Source organism: Setaria viridis, chromosome 4, assembly GCF_005286985.2.
Source record: "Setaria viridis chromosome 4, Setaria_viridis_v4.0, whole genome shotgun sequence".
Taxonomy (NCBI): domain Eukaryota; kingdom Viridiplantae; phylum Streptophyta; class Magnoliopsida; order Poales; family Poaceae; genus Setaria; species Setaria viridis.
The window spans coordinates 9,235,035-9,254,676 of record NC_048266.2 but is presented as its reverse complement, the minus strand read 5'-3'; the positions used below and the strand labels follow the sequence as shown (position 1 = coordinate 9,254,676).

General features: G+C 43.2%; 2 protein-coding genes and 1 non-coding gene across 6 annotated transcripts; 2 read left to right on the top strand and 1 right to left on the bottom strand.

Moving 5' to 3' along the window:
• Window positions 1–261: 261 nt before the first annotated feature.
• Window positions 262–7,368, bottom strand: LOC117852118 (uncharacterized). Of its 4 annotated transcripts, none has more exons than XR_011898007.1 (4): window positions 7,279–7,368; window positions 1,103–7,116; window positions 598–983; window positions 262–512 (listed from the first exon to the last, which is right to left on the bottom strand). It is a non-coding gene; the product is annotated as an uncharacterized protein (transcript). The 4 variants fall into 4 exon arrangements; XR_011898010.1 differs by lacking the exon at window positions 7,279–7,368 and having other exon boundaries at window positions 1,103–6,581; window positions 6,676–7,267; XR_011898008.1 differs by lacking the exon at window positions 7,279–7,368 and having other exon boundaries at window positions 1,103–6,574; window positions 6,676–7,267.
• On the top strand, window positions 904–1,842 carry LOC117852117 (uncharacterized). The gene is made up of 2 exons (XM_034734073.2): window positions 904–1,596; window positions 1,705–1,842. Exon 1 carries the CDS (start codon window positions 904–906, stop codon window positions 1,594–1,596), a length of 693 nt encoding a protein of 230 aa, XP_034589964.2. The 3' UTR covers window positions 1,705–1,842.
• Window positions 7,369–12,469: 5,101 nt separating the features above from the next.
• LOC117853224 (xyloglucan O-acetyltransferase 1) lies at window positions 12,470–14,251 on the top strand. The gene is made up of 2 exons (XM_034735601.2): window positions 12,470–12,743; window positions 12,869–14,251. The coding sequence occupies exons 1-2, from the start codon at window positions 12,523–12,525 to the stop codon at window positions 13,959–13,961; spliced, it is 1,314 nt and encodes a 437-aa protein (XP_034591492.1). The 5' UTR covers window positions 12,470–12,522; the 3' UTR covers window positions 13,962–14,251.
• Window positions 14,252–19,642: the final 5,391 nt, after the last annotated feature.

Here is a 19,642-nt window from a genome sequence, read left to right as displayed (position 1 = left end):
AGGCCCGCACTACATAATTTTGATGTTAGCTGGTGTTATGCTAGTATCAGTACAATGTCTTGGACGATGGAAAGGACTACTAGGACAATTGAGTTGTACCTGTTTACCTTATTGTTATTTGTTTCGAAAAGAAATGGAACATGTAGTTCTTGCATTTAGTTGGGAGTGGATTGGGCTATCTTCAGGTGCATTGTGGAATGGATATGTGGTACATACACTGTTGCTTTCAGGCGCAACTTACAACTTTCTTAATCATGGCCATTAAGAGCATTACTAGTGTACTGTGTCAACTGTCAACAAAGTTTTAATGTTTTCTGGTAATCTTAATTTCAGTCCGGACATTAGACAGGAAAGCTAGTATGAATAAATAAAGAAAATAAAAGCGTTACCCTTTAGCCGTTCCAAGGAGTATGCGCATCCTGATGTCCCAGGTCAGTGGACTGATTTCACTGTCATCGTGGTGCAGCCACTTATCCAGATTACTGTTCTCCATGTACTGGTAAACAAGCATCCTGATGAAGTGGCCACAGCAATGACTTGGGTCAAAATACTGTCAATGAAATTCAGGATGTACACTAAATGATATTTGCACTGTACCTGCATGCTCCTTCGCTGCAGTAGCCGAGCAAACTGACCAGATTCTTGTGCCGGACACGCCCGATCGTCTGAACCTCCATCCTGAAATCTTTCTCTGCTTGGCCCCTGATGAAACATTAAAAAATAAGTGATCCTTTTTATTCTTTTTTTTCTATCTCCACCATGGCAAATTGGTAATTCCAGCATAGTGGTGAGACAATTCATAGGAAAATAACAGAGTTCTTCGATATAATTCCGACTCATAGATTCTTGAAGCTCCCAAATGTGAGTCATACACATGTGAAGATTGCATCAGACTCTCGCTTTATGCCTTTCTTCCAGAACTGCATTGGGGCCATTGATGGCACTCATGTTCCTATCACCATTGCACAAGAAAGAGCCGCTCCCTACAGAAATAGGAAGGGAACCTTGTCACAGAACGTCATGTGTGTATGTGACTTTGATTTAAATTTTACTTTTATCTCATGTGGTTGGGAAGGATCTGCATCCGATGCAGGGGTCTTACGGTCTGCACGTGCGAAGGGTTTTCATGTTCCTGTGGGGAAGTTCTACCTTGTAGATGGTGGATACGCAAATACTTCCTCATTCATTGCTCCATACCGAGGAGTTAGATATCATCTGAGTGAGTTTAGGAGACATGGAAATCAGTATGCAAATTATAAAGAATTGTTCAACCACCGGCATGCACAGCTACGCAATCATATTGAAAGGGCCTTTGGTGTGCTAAAAAAGCGGTTTCCAATCCTGAAAGTTGGGACATTTCATCCAATAGAGAATCAAATTAAAATTCCAGCGGCAGCTGCAGTATTTCATAATCTCATTAGAAAACTAAATGGGGATGAAGGGTGGCTAGATCACCAACCAAATAATATCAACCCATCTGATTATGTTGAGTTGCCAGAGGGGGATAACAACTATCCAAATGAATTGCAATCAAATGAAGGAAGCACCCTACGAGACCAAATTGCTCTTCAGATGTGGGCTGCCCGTAATAATTAGGTGAAGCATAAATGTTTTTATGACAGCTTGTATTGTTTTTTTACTTCATTGCTTATTTCTGTATTATTTTTATGACAACCTTTGTCTAATCTTGTTTATTTCTTGCAGCCATGTCAACGGAAAGAACTACGTGGAGCTACACGTATGAGAAGGGACTTGTGGATATTCTGAAAGAGCTTGCCAACGTCCCAATGTTTAAGGGACAAAATGGGTGGACTGCTGAAGGTTGGAGGAATATCACAAATAAATTCAATGATATGTTTCCAACGACACATTTCACGAAGCAACAAGTGCAAGAAAAGGAGAAAGAGCTAAAAGGAAACTATAAGATAATAAAAGAAGCGAGGAAAAGTGGTGTTGGCTGGAATGACACTTTGGGTATGATCATTGCAGAACCAAAAGGATGGGAAAAGTTGATTAAGGTTAGGTCTCTTAAATGGAGAATCAGCTTTATATAACAACCCTTTATATAACAGCTAACCTTTATACAAACCATCTAATCATATTTTTTTTTGTACTTCAATAGGATAACCACAAAGTTGCCAAGTTCCGTAAGAAGCCATTTCCTTTATTTAACAGCTTGGAATTATTGTATGAAGGTAATGCTTTCATCTTGTTGTTCATTGCCTCTGTTCTTGTTTTAGTGCTATGGTGTGGATGGTGCTTTAGAGAGTCACTTCATTGTAGATTATGTTCCTAGTTTGAACTCTCGCTATTGTAGATGCTAAGATGTTGATATTGTTACCTTGATTATTTGTTTAATAGGAAGTGTGGCCACAGGGGATTTAAATTTTACATCAATTCAGCCACCACCACAAAGAACTGAACATACTCCCCATAACAGTGAGCTGCCAACTGAACCCACTCCCCAGACAAGTATCTCAGAGCAAAGCAATCATAGCATGGCATCTATTGATAGAAATCTACTCAGTTTTGGACTTGGTGGTGTAGAAAGCATAGAAGTTCAATCTGCTCCAGCTAGTCGTAATTCAGAGGACCAAGATGTTACCGGTGGAAAGAAACGCAAACAAAGTCAGATGGCTGCAAAACTTGGGGATTACATTGACTTTAGAAAGGATCAAATTGGAAAAACTTTAGAAAAGTTAGAAGAGAAGAGAAGACGTGAGGAAGACTACTCAATTGAGAAATGTATTGACATTGTGGATGCCATGGAAGGGCTATCGGATGAAAAAAAGCTGATGCAAATGAAGTTTTCCAAAGTGAAACAAACAGAAAAATATTAGTGGGCACAAAAAACCCAAATGTCTGGTTGATTTGGTTGAAGAAGAAAAAGATTGCTCAGGTATGCTCCCTTTCCCTTTGCTCAGGTGTGTTTGTTGGATTAGGCTATTTGAGTCTGATAAGTTAATCTGGTCTTTCATCAACAAATTTCATATGTGCATGTTTCATGGCTTAGTAAATATGCTCCGCTTATGCTTAGTTCTTTATACAGACTGGTGATTCCTAATTATTATTTTATTGTTTATTTTTTAGAATCAGTGAGTGTTGACCGGAAGATGGTGGTTTCGTTGTCTTAATCTCTTGGATAATGGTGGATAATGGTGGTTTCGTCAACTGGAAGGGGTGATGAGATGCTAGAATTTCTTATATAGCAAATACTCGCCGGATCTACTTGATATTTAAATTAAACTTTGCATGTAATATATATGGATGTATATTAGAGGTCCTGCTGAAATCACGAGGGCGCCCTGGCCAGACCTCACACCCTCTTATTCCACTCATCAGGTGGTTCCGTTCTGACTATTTTGTTGTGCGGTTCCGGCCAGTGTGCTTCCCTCGAGCAGTACAACTGCTGCTAAATCCGATAACAAAAAAGGATCGTCACTTGATGATGTTGTCGCAGGGACCATTGCATGCATGCAATTTCGCGCAATGCAAATGTCCTATACAGCTATAACACACTGTTTGTATTTTGTATTTTTTTCATGAAATTATTCCCTCCCGCTGTGGTGTGGAAAGGGGAAGGGGCAGCCCTGCCATGCGTCAGGTTCTCCAAACAGCACTGCTGGGAAGGGGCCAGCACTGCCACTGGAGGAGGGGGATTTCAAAATCCAAAATAAATACCCCGTAGGGTCATTCTTCCCAGGGTTAATTAACCTGAGCTTCCAAAGTGGCCCTTAGAGGTGAGGAAGGACATGATATAACCCCATCATCCAATTACTAAACTTAACTAACTTAGAAGGGTAACAAAAGGCAATTTTCAGTAATATAATTTAAAATAAATTTCCAAAAAGCCATATGCAATAACTAATCATAAACAAATTTTAGAAAAATGTATGTGCGATTCAAATACAGATGTCCCAATCGATTCTTTTGAGAAACCCACTTCCGATAGTATTGTTAGATAATGTAGATAATGTTTGACCCATTTGTCTTCTTGGCATAGTAAATCAAACTCTAGCCCAGCTCTCAACTTTCTTTACCTACTTGAGACTGCTCTCGTTCACAATACTCACATTAGATGTTCTCTAACTCTTAGGATTTAGAGCTTGGAGAGACGTATCATTGTCATAGATAAAGACATGTGGAGCCTAATGAGAGAGGAGGGTTATAGATATAGGTGTTCGTCATCTGCAATTTGGGGTAGCTTATCCACTTTGGCCATAACAATGGCCGAATATGTCAAGGCAGTAATAGAGGCATCAACTCCGCATCTTCGACTTCATCTACAGAATTGCCTCTCTTGCTTATCTTGTAAACATGCCCCATCATGACTTGTTTTACTTTGGCCTCCCCCTCCATACCACAGTCCTATATCATTACCACCCGCATGCTCAACATGGTGGCGCTACCCACCTAACGAGATGATGAGAAATGCTCTCCGTCATCTCCGCTTGGATAAAAGCATGCCTAAATTATTTTAAAAAATAGCGGCCAACATTGCCTTTTTTTCATTTTCACAACTCATTAAAAACGGTTTTTAACTCAACACATAGACCAATATTATAGATGAATTTGACACTATTTTTCTATATCACTATTCACTGACCATCTAGGCCGCTTCAAAAACCACTTGACATTGTGATTTTTAGCCTTGTGCAATGGCATGTTTTGTCATAGTGCTAACTTTCCTTTAATGAAGCTAGACCTTGTGTCATGGACTTGGGCAAACATGCAATGGAATGAGGTTTTGATGACTTGGGACAGATTAAATAAGTGGGTAGTGATAGTAATATGATTCTGTATTGGTTTCCAACTTTTCCAAGATGCATGATAGCCCTCCTTGGTTGGCAGTGGATTATGCTTATTCATCAATCCAATTGTTCCCTTACATAGGCTAGTAATTTTAAGAGACGTAGTGTTAGAATATTTTGGATAGGTTTGGGGCTAGTAGCTAACCAAAGTTGTTTATTTCTCTATTTTATCTGTTCGTATTCTAACATAATACTCGTATAGGTATGTTGCAATCTTTATCTAGTTGTGATAGACTTTAGCCACCAATTACTCTACATGCCTTTTTAAACCCATTCATAGTTTTCTCGTTGCAATGTGTTTAGCATGGAAATATATATGTTCATGTGTACAAGATCTGCGATGTAAGGCACATCAAGCATGACAAGAGTTGACAATTTAGAAGCATATATATGAGTAAGATGTTTTTTATAATTAAACAAGGTACCCAATATAAAAGCAAATTTAGAGGCTTATTGTCTTTTAAACATGAGAGAAGGGCAACTTGATCCAAATTTATTGGTTAATTTATATATTTTTTCAGTAATGGCATATGTGAGTAATTTAGATGAAAATTGAGTGATCTATTTAATTAGGTTATTTTTCAAGACAGAGTTTATGTTACTTTAGACTTTTTTCATATAGATTTAGATATAGAGTTTAACAAATTGATGGCGTGGATGCTTTCTTAAAATGAGAATCCATCTCCTTTTTCTAATCTATTTGCATAGAAGAACACCTCACGTGGTAAAAACATTGCAATAGAAGATTTAGACATGCTAGAGTTATAACTCACTTATGCAACTACTGGCTATTTGTAAAGTGGTAACAATTCAGGCAGTATTGCCAGAGACTTGCAGTACAATTATTTTTTATATTATGACACATCTTCAAATCCACAGAGCATGTGCAAATTAAACTGAATCTGCACAGTGTACATATTGCAATGACCTGACAAACCTGTCGTTGGGATAGCTGCGCATGACTCTAGGCTTAGCACTTAGCAGTAGTTCTTTTTTAAAAAAAGATGTGTTGTAGCTATGTAGCGTCCTTTTGCCCCCCCAGAAAGTTATTTATTCTTCTTGCCTCTGTTCCAAGCAGGGATCAAGGGGGGAATAAACTATATAAATAAAATGCTGGCAAGGAAAAATAATTTTAAGGAAACAATGTGGCTTGTTTAAAGTCCCTCACTGTTCCAGGCTTCTAGCTGTACGACGGTGGAAAAAGAATATCACCCTCGCACTGAATTCTGGAACAACAAACTAATGAACCTAAGGAGGGTGTTTGGATCTTTAGTCCGGACTAAAATTCATGTCACATCGAATATTAGGAGGTTAATTAGGAGGACTAAATATGAGCTAATTATAAAACTAATTACAGGAGGCTAATTCACGAGACGAATCTATTAAGCCTAATTAATCCATCATTAGCACATATTTACTGTAGCATCATATTGTCAAATCATGCACTAATTAGAGTTAATAGATTCGTCTCACAAATTAGTCTCTGTCTGTGCAATTAGTTTTGTAATTAATCTATGTTTAATATTCCTAGTATCTAAAAATATTCGATGTGACATGAATTTTAGGACTAAGGACGATCTGATCTGAACTACGAAAGCAGACTCATTAGTTTAATAAAAAACTATCACATCTAGGCGGAGGTGGGAATCACTGTGGGTTGTCTGGAAGTCTGGATCGCGCGGATGTGGGTTGAGGGGATCGCCATCGCCTCGCCTCGCCTCGGCGTCCTGCCTCCATGACTTCCCCAAAATCCCTCCTGCACGCTGCATTCTACAAACCTTGATAGGACATTGGGAGTCTGTTCCGCAACCCTAGATTGATTTTTAACACGAGAAGAGGAAGAGGAGATGAAAATTGAGATCACCTGCGCATGGAGAAGGTACAGCCGAAGAGAGCGCACGAGGTTGGAGGCGGGGGTTGGGAAGAAATGGAGGGGCGCCGATGTGCGAGGAATTATATTGGCTCCTTGTTCACTCCAAATAAAAAGCGGGAGCAAAACAAAAAAAGAGGTGGCAAATGAAAAAAACAAAAATTGGAAGATAACTGATGATAAAAAAGAGGCGGCAAACGAAAAAATAAGGCGGGCTAAAATTAAAGGGAAACCTGAAGAAACAACATCACCAGGCCATAGCGCCATTGCTATCTTGCTCCTCAGTCAGCACCGCCTTCGACTTCTCGACAAGACCAGCCTCCTCGGTGAGGAGCATTTCCCAGCTACTACACATCTAGACGTGGGAGACGAGGGCACGAGCTCATCGCGCATTGCCCATTCGCCCCATGCTGCTGCCGTTCTTGCTGGAGATGCCTGCATCATCCCCACACGTGAGATTGGAAGGGAAACGGAAGGGGAAAGAACCAGAGATTGGAAGGGAAACGATCTCTGGAAGGGAAACGGAAGGGGGAATTTCAGAGAGAAACGAATGGATAAGAGAACTGAGGAACGGTAGATGGATGGATAGGAGCATACGACTTGAGGTGACGTGGGGCCGGAGGCCGGCTTCGCGTGATTTTTTTTTTCTCGGCTCGGACGCGTGTAGTCTAGCATATCATGCCGCCATCTGTTATCATTCTTTTTCATTTTTTTTATTTGTTTTATACTGAAAAAAGTACGGTACTTCATTTTATTCATTTTATTTTTATATAATTAATTATTTTACAGGAAAATATACGTGTACTAAAAACAAAGGCCACATGCATACTTTATCATACTACTAGTAAATATACCCGTGCATTACAACGGGAACAAACACCAAATTCAATAGATGTAGCTTGAAATCTAAGCGATCACATCAATTATTTCATAAAAGTTAGAGCGATATTATAATATGGTTTAAAACACTGCTACAAATTGGACAATCATTGTTGGCTCCATAACCATCATCATTGTCGGTTTTACGATCCGTTAGATCAAAACGGATCAAGATCGGAAGTGATGACTTTGGTTATCACAGTAGGATTGCAAACCATAAGCATCTAAAAAACAAAAGAAGAAGAAAAAATCTCATCCGCCATCGCCATCGACCGCGGCCGCTGACGCAACCTGCATCCCGTGACCCCGTCGAGCCCCTGGACTTAACTCAATTATCAATCACACTAAAAAAACATAAACAATACTTAAGATATTACATCTAATATTTTTTTCCGCACATTCATATATTAAAATCTATATTCCTCATTTAACTATATCCAATACAAGGTGTTGGCTTTATCTGGCTAATATGATACATCCTAGAGGGTATAAAATTTTCACTAATACGTCCGCAAAGCAATCCTGCTAGTAATTACGAGGTGGAACTAAATAAAATTATATAATTCAAGGTTATACCTTGACCGTAATAAATCGTTATACAATTTAATCTCTAAGCCACAAAAGATCATTCTGGTAAAAGTCAGCATCAAAATCTCAGCCAGTTTCATATTTTTGTTCTTCTACCACAGATAGCACTATAAAACACAATCGCTTGCCGAAAGAGTAGGAGAAAGAATCTACTTGCTATATTCTACAAAAATGATGCATAAAAACCAATTAAAACAATCTGATTGCTAGTTGAAAAAAATTTGACACAAACTCACATAGCCACAACCAATAAACAATTGAACAATAAACAATGGGGCCATCATACCAGGTGGGGGATTAGAATAACCTGCTTGCTGCGGCTGATTTTTCAGCCTGCCACGGGCGCACTGCGTAGGAGCGGCCGGCACTGGCTGGCGGCCACGCCGCTGTGCCGCTACCCCTCTCCTTGGTTGCGCCCGCGTGAGCAGCAGCTGCTCACCTCGCCAACGCCTCCAGCGACATGCCGTCCGTCACCCCGCCTGGTCTGGGATTCACCAGCGCCGGTGCGCCACCACGGGGCCACGGCCTCACGCGAGGAATCGAGATGGGAGCGGCACTCCGCGCTCACGAGGGGTGCAGAGTTTGAGTCGCGACTCACGAGGAGATCTGAGAGAAGAGGAAGAGGCCAATGTGGAGTTTCGGCCTGTTCGCTTCAGCTTATTCAGCCGGTTTATCAGTCACCAAACAGTATTTTCCTCTCACAACAAATCAGCCGTTTCAGCTTTTCATCTGGCTTATAAACTGAAGCGAACAGGCCCAATTCGCGTATTTCGTAGTTTTGGTATATAAAATACGTATCAAAGACACAAAAGATTGTGTTTCTAAGCTGGTGTCTGTGTTGATAGATGATTCTTGTAAACCATGACTATTTTTTAAACATTTTTAATTTATTATTTTAGGGCACACCACTTTAATTTTAATTTTTTGATGAGGTGCATTCAATAAACATATCTAGAAGCGCTTCTACCACGAGACCAAACATTTTTAATTTATTATTTTAGGGCACACCACTTTAATTTCTTGATGAGGTGTAGAAGCGCTTCTACCACGAGACCTGTATGACACACTTTCTTGAGACGTGTCAATACCATCTAACAACGTATCTAGATAATAATCATAGAAGCGCTTTTATCAAAACGTGTCAACGACACTTTAAAAATGATTTTAGGTCACACCACTTTAATTTCTTGATGAGGTGCATTCAATAAACATATCTAGAAGCGCTTCTACCACGAGACCTGTATGACACGCTTTCTTGAGACGTGTCAATACCATCTAACAACGTATCTAGATAATAATCATAGAAGCGCTTTTATCAAAACGTGTCAACGACACTTTAAAAACGTATCTAAGTTGCAAGTTTTGAAGCGCTTTAGTAAAGCGTGTTAACAACCATGTCTACTAACTGGAGCATACAAAATATATATATATATATATATATATATATATATATATATATATATATATATACATACATACATACTCACACATGCTTTCAATAGCATAGCAATCCAAGCCTGGCTACCACTATGTTTTGTTGTAGTGAAAAATAAACATAGTTTGGCATTTGAAATTCATAATTAGGGGTAATGTGCTTTCTAAAAGGCTACATGAGTACATTACACTCTACGATATGCAACAAGTGCAGAAAGATAAAAGCAAATTGGAGACTGAAGACATCAAACATCATAAGTGATTGACTAAAGACATTGGACTGTCGGGCCGGGCGAGTTTGCTGGGAAAATAAGGGTCTTCTTGTAACACTTGCCACACCTCCCTATACTCACTGGGTAAAAACAAGGGTGTTTTTGGCACTTGGCGGGGCTCCCTAAAATGCTTCTTAAGCGGCTTCACTTGAAGATGCACCAAGCGGTATATGTGAAATTGGCTTCGGTAGTGAAGCCGGCCTGGAGCCATCCACCAAATCACACTAGGCGGCGGCAGCTGAAAGTAGTGATCTCTCCCCTATCCTTTCCTGTCCCCACATTAATGGGTACGGAATTACATCTAAACTTCACCGAAATTACTACCAAATTGCTAACTACGTACTAAGTCCCTTCTTCCCTCGCGCATTGCTCTTTCCTCGTCACTGTGAACACGTATGGACGCGCTTTGCGGCGACCATCGGCATGCAACAGGAAGGAGGCCGGCCAGAGAGGGGAAAGAAGCATGGATCAGCTGGATTTGCTCTTGATCCACCCGCAGGGTGGCCCGACAATGGTGCACCTGCTAAGAACGGTGGCAGCCGGCATGGGCCATGACTGCTACAACCGCACAACCCATCCTCCACACCATAGCTGCAGGGACGGGTATGCGCATGCGGCATGACGAGAACATATTGTGGCACAACGTGAGGGATCATATCGACGCGATGCAAGGGGGTGAGGCCGAGCAGCACGGTGCAAGGAAGGAAGGGATCAGCACCGAGTGTGAAGATTGGCCGCGGTACAAGGCGGGACAGCAAACAGGGAGTGTACAACAAAAGAATGCCTGTCGCGCACAATTCCATGGCCGGATGAAGAGATTCAACATCATTCCAATCTAGAAGGCCCTAAACCCAAAATACCGGATCTTACTCCATAGGAAAATTTTAATGGCAAACAATTATGGAAAAGTGTGGTTGGCCAAACGACCCTTTGTGCAAGTTATGCAACTCAAATTCGGAGACGCCTACGCAACTTGTGCAAAGATTGCCCCTACACGAGAGCGGCTTAGTAAGTTTAGGGCTTACTTCTGAGTAATACAATGCTCTCGATAAATTGATGGTGGAGAAAATGCAAAGCAATGGTCGCTAAACAGAGCAGAGCTTTCTTTGACGACCTCATTATCTACTTCTCATGGAATATTTAAAAAGACCTCAACAGAAGAACGTTTAATCACGAATCTAAACCCGTCGAAGAGGTCGCATTTTCTAATCAGAGGATACAAAACAATTCACAATGGCGACACAAGCGACAGTAATTTCACCCACCTAGACAGTTTATGGAGTTGTGTTCTTTTTTCTTTTTTCCTTTCTTTTCCGGAAGAGTCTGTTTTTTCTACCTATTTGTTTTGGGGGCAAGTTGGTGAGTTTCGCTGTTTTTTAGTTGCGGGGTCTTTTACCCTTTCTTTGTATCCATTGTTGATTTTTTTCTTTTATTCTAATAAAAATTCGGCAAATCTCTTGCTGTCCGTAAAAAAATGCACGAAGAAGAAGGAGAAAAAGGCACGAAGAAGAAGGAGAACCCAGATGAGGAAAAAGGGTAGGGAGAAAAAAATAAGAAAAAAGATTATAAAAGAGGAAAAGAATATTTTGTTGATTTCATATAAAATCATATTATTAATTGAAGAAAAATGTAAAACTATATGCATAATCACTAAAATAGGTAAGGGAATATTGGACATTTTAACTCCTTCATCTATTTATAAAAATAAATGAGAAGCTGTTTTGCTAAATGTTTATCTCAAGTGCTTAAGCTTTAATAAAAAACACTTTAAAAAAATGAAGAACTATTTTAGTAGGAGCCGGAGCCCTTCCAAATATTTGGTTTCGCCATACGTACTTTCCAATTACTATCCGGCAAGTATTTCTCCTTGATGAGGTTCTGCATGACAGAACAGAAGCATGCCTAAGGACAAATATATTGGTGTCATCTAATAGTCGGTCTCATGTATTAACACGTAATCTTGAGACGACTCAACAGACAACCTATACAATGGGTTGCCTTATAAGTTGTCTGGTAGAGCTATATAATTCCTTAATTTGTGCATATGAAAAAAGAAATATTATGAGTTGCATGACAACAATAACTCGCACAATAGTTGTTAAGTTGTCTCGTAGTTTTACAATTTAGCTTATGAGGTGGTTGTTTCGCGAAACAATGATCTCTTTCTCTTTCCTCACTCTCTCTCCTCCACATCATCAAAAATCCTATGTGACACTGCATGAGACGACCTATAAGACCGCTAACGTGTAGCAATAATGTACTTGACAGACATCTATTCGGAACAAGAGATTACCTGTACTAATTAACTTTGTTTCCGTCTCTATGACGTTATGAACAGTTAATTTCTGTTTTTACACAGGAAAAATGTCAAAAGGTACCACCTGTATAATTTACAAGTCTCAACCAGGCAACCAGGACGACTTGAAAGGTGCTAGTGCAACGTAACTTCCCACCGACAGACCACACATCGGTACTTTAATATGAGCCGACACTACTTAGGTCGTCCAGACAGAACTTAATATACTAAACAATTACAGAGAAGTTCTAAACTATTCTTTCCAAGATTAACTCGTCTTCTATATGTACATGGAACTACGAACTCTTGAAACCCCTCATGCTATCATTGCCCTGCTAGTGCTAGGTAGCTTAGTGCAGTGGCTACTGAGAGATGGGATCAGCGTACCAACCGCTGGATCCATACAACCAGAAGCCATCCGGCAAAAAGCATGGCTGTTTCCTCTCCAAACCCGTCTGCGCTTGGCTCGCCTGCGGCTTCCTCTTCCTGGCGCTCCTCCACCTCCTCTGCTGCTCTCCTGACGACACCCAACAGGCGGTGTTCTCTCCTCTGCGCCAGTATATAAACAACACTTACTCCTTCGTCTCGTCAGTGTAAGTGATAAATGTTAAATGCTTAGATCTTTAGTTCTTCATGGTTAATACTTGAGTAGACCATACAGGTCTCCTGTGTTGGATGTGAGTTGTGACGTTGTGCGTTTTTTTTTTCTACCTTGCAGTCCGGGAGGAGGAAGGAGCTGCAACTATTCTGTGGGAAACTGGGTGTGGGCGCCGGGCCACGCGCGGCGGTACAATGCCACGGAGTGCAACGCCAAGGAGAGCCACGACTGCATCCGCAACGGGCGGCCCGACACGCGCTACCTCGACTGGCGGTGGCAGCCGGCCGGGGGGTGCCCGCTGCCGGCGTTCGACGCCGGGGCGTTCCTCTCGGCGGTGCACGGCAAGCACGTCGCCTTCATCGGCGACTCCATGGCGCGGAACCAGGCCCAGTCCCTCATCTGCCTCCTCACCGCCGCGTTCCCCTACCGCCTCCTCTACCGGGACGTGGGCGAGGTGCGCAAGTACAACTTCTGGCGCTACGTGTTCCCGACGCACGACGTCAAGGTGTCCTACTACTGGAACCCGTTCCTTGTCAAGGCCACGGGTAAATCGGTGGACGACACCATCCGCGAGAACCACGTCCATCTCGACACGCCCGGCGACCGCTGGGCGGCCGACGCCGACACGTTCGACGTGGTGGTGCTGGCCGCCGCGCACTGGCTGTTGAACGGGGCCATCTACTACAACAACAGCGAGGTGATCGGCGCCCACAACCCACCCCCGGAGCTCAACACGACCGGCCTAGGCTACGCGTGGCCGCTCCACATGGCGTACCGGACATCGGTGGAGCGGCTGAGGTCGTCCGCCGCCGGGCGGCCGAGGACATTGGTGCTGGCCACCTTCTCGATGTCTCACTTCGAAGGCAAACCCACCGACGACCCCACGGCATGCACGAGGACGGAGCCGTACAAGGATGGGGAGAAGGACAACGAGTGGGTCTTTAGGGAGGTGAGAGACATCGTCTACGATGAGGCCGAGGCGGCGAGGGCGAGGAGCGGTGAGGACAACAGCTCGTTGAGGATCGAGGTGCTGGACGTGTCGAAGCTGGCCTCGCTGCGGCCGGATGGGCATCCTGGCTTGTACATGCGCCCCAACCCACTCGCGAACGGCATGCCGGAGAAGATGTACTCCGACTGCCTCCACTTCTGCCTGCCCGGGCCGGTCGACACCTTCAACGAGATACTGCTGCAGATCCTGAGGAAGAAGCGGTGAAACGGAGAGCCGTCTGTGGCATGCTCGTGGATGCGTGCGTCCATAGGCGTGTTAAGTATACTTCTGCTTGAAAAAAAAGCTCTAATGACTGTATCATGTTTTTTGGGGAAAAGGCGATTGTAACTTTTTGTTTTCATATTGGAGCAACTTGGTCGAAACTGAGTACAAGGAGATTACTGTAAGTTACTAATTTGACTTCTTTTATTTGGAGGAGGCCGACAAATTGAGATTCTTGGAAGACTATGAAAGAAAGTTTAGTCGAGGGATCGTGGATCTCAGTTGTCTGAAAATATATTACGTTCGCGCACATCTCTATGCACCACAGCATTGAACTAGCAATTAATTTGGTCATAGATTCCACTTTGTTACGCTGACCTTTGCAGTGTGCCATTTTACTAGACCTGGGCTGCACTTTAACGGCTCGTTACATTCAGCAAAGTTGTTAATAAGAGATTGACCAGAAAAATAGGTATAAGAAATTTCCATCTAGGATTTAATAAGTTACCCAATATTGTCGAGAAACTATGGACCAAAGGATGCATCGATAGAAAAACAAAGCAAAGCCTTGTAAGTTCTTTTTTTTTTTTACCGAAGTCAGTAGGTAAGTTTTCATCTTTTCTTTAACTGAAGTCGGAAGTCGAAGCTCCAACCTATAATTTTTTTTATTTCAAATTCGTTTAACTCGCTCTCACAGGGAGTCTAACCTAGACCTATTGGATGCTACTGAGGTGCATCTAACTACTAGGCTAGATCTTAGTATAATCGTAGAATTCTTAACACCTCTATATGTCAATCCTCACGTGCAACACAATAGAAAGAAAAGGCTTCTATAAATTTTCTTATAAAGAAACAAAACATGTAGAGAACTCACCTTTAGTCCCGGTTGGTAGGGTGCATATCTCCCGAAAATCCATCCGGGATAAACCAATCGAGACAAAAGGGGGTCTTTAGGGGGTGTTTGAGAGCACTCCACTCCAAATTTTTGAGATCCACTCCACCAACTCCACCACATTGCAGCTCCACTCCACCAACTCCAAAAAAATACCAGAGCTGTCCACATGTTTGGCAAAATGCACAGATCCAGCTCCGGAAACAGAAGGTCTTGCTGTGTAAAGTCCATTATACCTATGTGAATGGGTCCCACTTGTCAGTCTCTTCCCTTTCTTCTCCATTATACCCATGCGGGCGGCCGGCGTGCCAGGGGCGGGCGCGCGGCAGGGGCGGCCGCGCGGCGGGCGGCGCGGGGCGTGGCGAGCAGGGGCAGGCCGCGCTGTGGGCGTCCGCGCGCGGCAGGGGCGGGTGCGCGGCGAGCGGCGCAGCGCAACGCGTGACAGGCAGGCGGGCGGTAGGCCGGGGCGGCGCGGCGCGACGGGCAGCGCGGCAGCTTGCGGGCGGCGCCAGGCACCAGCTGGCGGGCGGGCGGGCGGCGCAGGGCGGGGCGCGGCGGGCAGCGCATCAGCTTCTGCGCGGCGCCGCGCGGCGAGCGGGCGGGCGGCGCGGCTGGTGGGCGGGCGGCGTGGCCGGCGGGCGGGCGGGCGGCGTGGCCGGCGGGCGGCGCGACGGGCAGCGCGACAGCTTTCGGGCGGCACCAGGCACCAGCTTGCGGGCGGCGTCGCGCGGCGGGCGGGCGGGCGGCGTGGCCGGCGAGCGGTGCGGCGGGCGGGCGGCGCGGTGGAAGGCAGAGACGGGAGGCTTTTTTGTTTCGTGAACCGGTAACGTGTGTAACGAGTGGCAATGGTGGGTAAATACCCACCAACTCCACAAGGAGGTCTGTAAAGTGGGTTTTTGGAGCACCTCTTGAGGTACTCCACAAAAACGTGGATCTACCCCCTGCTCCACCTTTTTCCTGGAGCCGGAGTTGCTGGAGCTAGACGCGTTTGGCTACGAAATTTTTGAAGTTGGTGGAGTGGAGCAATTGGAGTGGAGTGCTCCCAAACACCCCCTTAGTCCCGGGTCCTTCAACCGGGAGTAAAGCCACCCTTTAGTCCCGGTTGGTTACCACGCCAGGCGCGGGACAGGCCCTTTACTCCCGGTTGGTAAAACCAACCAGGACTAAAGTCCTACTTAAATTTCAGGCGCGTGCCATGCAGGCGCCTGCATGGCGCCTGTAATTTCATGCATCACGTATGTACCCGGATCCTTTTGTAGTTGAGACTTTTTTTATATTGAAATCAACTAGTATTTAAATGAATGAAATTAGTAATTATACAATATATATACACAATTCTTAGTGTATATATACAATTCTTAGCATACTATACAAATCAATCTTAGCGCGTATTATATATATAAATCAAACTATATATCTACAATCTTATCGTTGAGGTGTTGCTCGGAGCGTCTAAATTTCGTCCATCGTAATAAAATTCTCCTTGTGGATTTACCACCTCGTCCATTAGGAATCCAATGAGAGCTTCACATATTGCCGCTAATCTTTTCTTCTTCAAGAGTCCTTGTTGAATATTTAACATCTATAATTTGGAAATATGTGAATGTTACACGAACAATTAAATATAAGGAGCTAGAAAATATTTAACTAATAATAGTTTTATTTTACGTACTTTAAAGTTGTGCGGCGTCATCTTTAGTCCCTTGGGTCCCATAAAACTGTGCATGTGCTCACAGATGTAGTAGCCACATAGATTATTCCCGGGTTCCTGTCTTAAGCACTTCAGTGGGGAAAAAATAAGTTATGAAATATTGATGTTATACAATGTACAAAATGTGCAGACTTCATACGTACCGAGAAGTCTGTGTTCCATGTAAGTTTTTCTTTAAATGGACCTTTGTGTGTCCTCATGAATTGTTTCCATGCGCTGCGGATTAGAATAATGATCGTACTCCTCTTGAATTATCTGGGAATTGTTGTGCCATAACCACCTCACCCTAGACGATGATCGTACTCCTTATGACCAACATTTGTAGTGTTGGTATGGATCTTTTTCACACCGTCTTCGCTCCTCTTGTATTCGACAAATGCCTCACAGTGGTCCCTCAACTTTGGCCACATATCGAAATATGGAGTTCGGCCCTTCTTAAGGTAGTTGGCATCCAGCATCTTCTTGAATGTATGGAATTGTGTAAAGAATCTTTTTCAGCGTCCACGCTTTCACATCCTTTTCAATATATCCTTCGAAAAATGTGAAATGTCTCTTGACATCTTCCAACAGCATATTCTTTTGTGTATCCGGAGCGTGTACGAATTAGTGCTTTTGCCCTTCCATTACCTGATGCTGATAGGCACGTTGTCCCTTACGATTGCCTCGATCTGACTCATGTACTTCTTTGCTACTTTTTCGAGAGCAACCGGCCTGCCCTCTTCTATGACTTCTGTGATGACAAGCCTCCCATCCATCACCCTTGTACGACCTCGGGTCTTCTGACATTTTGTCGATCCAGAGGGCTAACAATTTAAGATTTGTTAATTAGTATATAGTAATAATGATGGAGCAGGATAATAGAAATTATATATACCTCACCGGAACCTTCCGCCATGGTAAGGTTTTGCTGGGCCTCGGGCTCTTTGCCATCACCGGAACCTTCCGCCACGGCAAGGTTTTGCTGGGGCTCGGGCTCTTCATTGCCATAGCCTTACATGTTGAGGAACATGTCCGCCTGGGTACCCTCTTCATCGGTGTACGATATGGGAAGGTTGGAGCCACTACCATTACCAGCAATAATATGCTCCATTAGATACCTTGCGGTCTCAACGTCTGCCATCTCAACTACTGATTGAAATGTACATGAAATCATACATGACAGTCATGAATCATAGAACAACCATGAAATAGGCAACTCACACGAAATGAAACTTACATGAAATCGCCTTAGTTACATGTACGTTAATGTATATACATGAAATCATAGAATAACATGAATCCCACAAAGTCCGAAGTGTTTAAAATTTCTACAAATTAGTAGTAATTTGTAAGAATTTTTACCAAATTTATACGAATTTCTACAAATTTATTGGAATTTTTAGAAAATTTCTACTAATTCCTACTAATTTTAAGAATTTTTACCAAAATTCTTCTAATTTCTAAATATTTCTAATAAATTTCTACAAAGTAGTAGTAATTTGTAAGAATTTCTACCAAATCTATACAAATTTCTACAAATTTATTGGAATTTCTAGAAAATTTCTACTAATTCCTACTAATTTTAAGAATTCATACCAAATTTCTTCTAATTTCTAAGTATTTATACTAAATTCCTACTAGTAATTTGTAATAATTTCTACCAAATTCATACAAATTTCTACTAATTATACTAAGTTTCAACTAATTTCCTATTGATTTTTTTTACTAATAGCAGAACTAATCTACTGATTTTCTAGTAATATCTATTTATTTTCTAACTAAAAAATAAATAAGGCCCTTGCTGACGCAGGTGGGCTTGCGTCAGCAAAGGCCGTTCATTCCCGGCACCAGTGCCCGGGGGGGGGGGGGGGATCGGTGCCTAGCTTCTGGGGCGACGAGGCCGTACGGCAGTGGCTGGGGCGGCGGAGTAGCAATGCGCACGCCGGCTAAGGCGGGGACGGAGCGAGTTGGCCGCGGTGACGAGGGGTGGAGGTTGTCAGCGATGAGGGATGGAGGCGGCACGACGGACGAGGGCGTGACAGCGACGGAGGAGGTAGCGTTGATGGAGGCGGCGACGAGGTGGCACGACGGAGGTGGTGGCGACGAGGTCGAGGGGGCGCGATAGAGAAGGAGGCGGCCCGGGCGCGGGCGAGGCGGCCGGGGCAGTGGGACGATGGCGGCCGGGGCAATGGGTGACGAGGATGATGAGGGCCGGTGAGGGAGGCGGACGTGCGGCGACCGAGCAGACGGGAGGGTGCGGATCTTGGCAGTGGTGAAAATTTTGCCTAAGTGTAGTTGGCGGGGGGGGAGGGGGAGGGGTGTAGAAGAGGCTACAATTGCTTTTATCCCCCTCCCCTTTTATTCCAGTTCGTTGGGACTAAAGGCCCTTTTGTCCCGGGTGCCAGGACCAATCAGGACAAAAGGCCCCTCTTTTATCCCGGTTGCAAACTGGAACCAGGATAAAAGGGTATGTTTTTGGCGGACATCGGAAACTACCCTTTTATCATGGTCACAGTTTTCAACCGGGATAAAAGGGGGGGCCTTTTGTCCCGGTTGTTGTTGGCATCGGGGACAAAAGAGCCATCCTTTTATCCTAGTTGCTTTTGTTAACCGGGATAACAGGGACTTTTCCCATACTTTTGTCTCCCACTTGTTTTTTGGAAATTGATTTTATTTATGTTTTCATTGCATTTCAGGATGCAAAAATAAAAAACTTTACATATTTTGAACATGCAAAAATATATTAAATTAGTAAGTATATTGACAATAAGTGTGAATGAGTCATTAATTCTATACCAGTTATTTTAGCTTCTAAAATAATTATTTTATTGCATCGCTGATCAAGAAATTATTCAATTAAATAATTTCAATGCGCAAAAAATTCAATTTATGTATGTGGTTAACATTGTTCATGTTTATCTAATAAATCTTCAACTCAACTAATTTAAGCATACATAAAATTATATCAAGTGTTACATAAAGGTGAAGTAAATTTAGCGCATTATAATACAACGTTATAAAATTTTTTCTTCACGAAAGTTCCTTGATCATGATCGCAGCGTAAGTACGGAGCCTCTTCTTTGGATAGCAGGATGCTTGTGT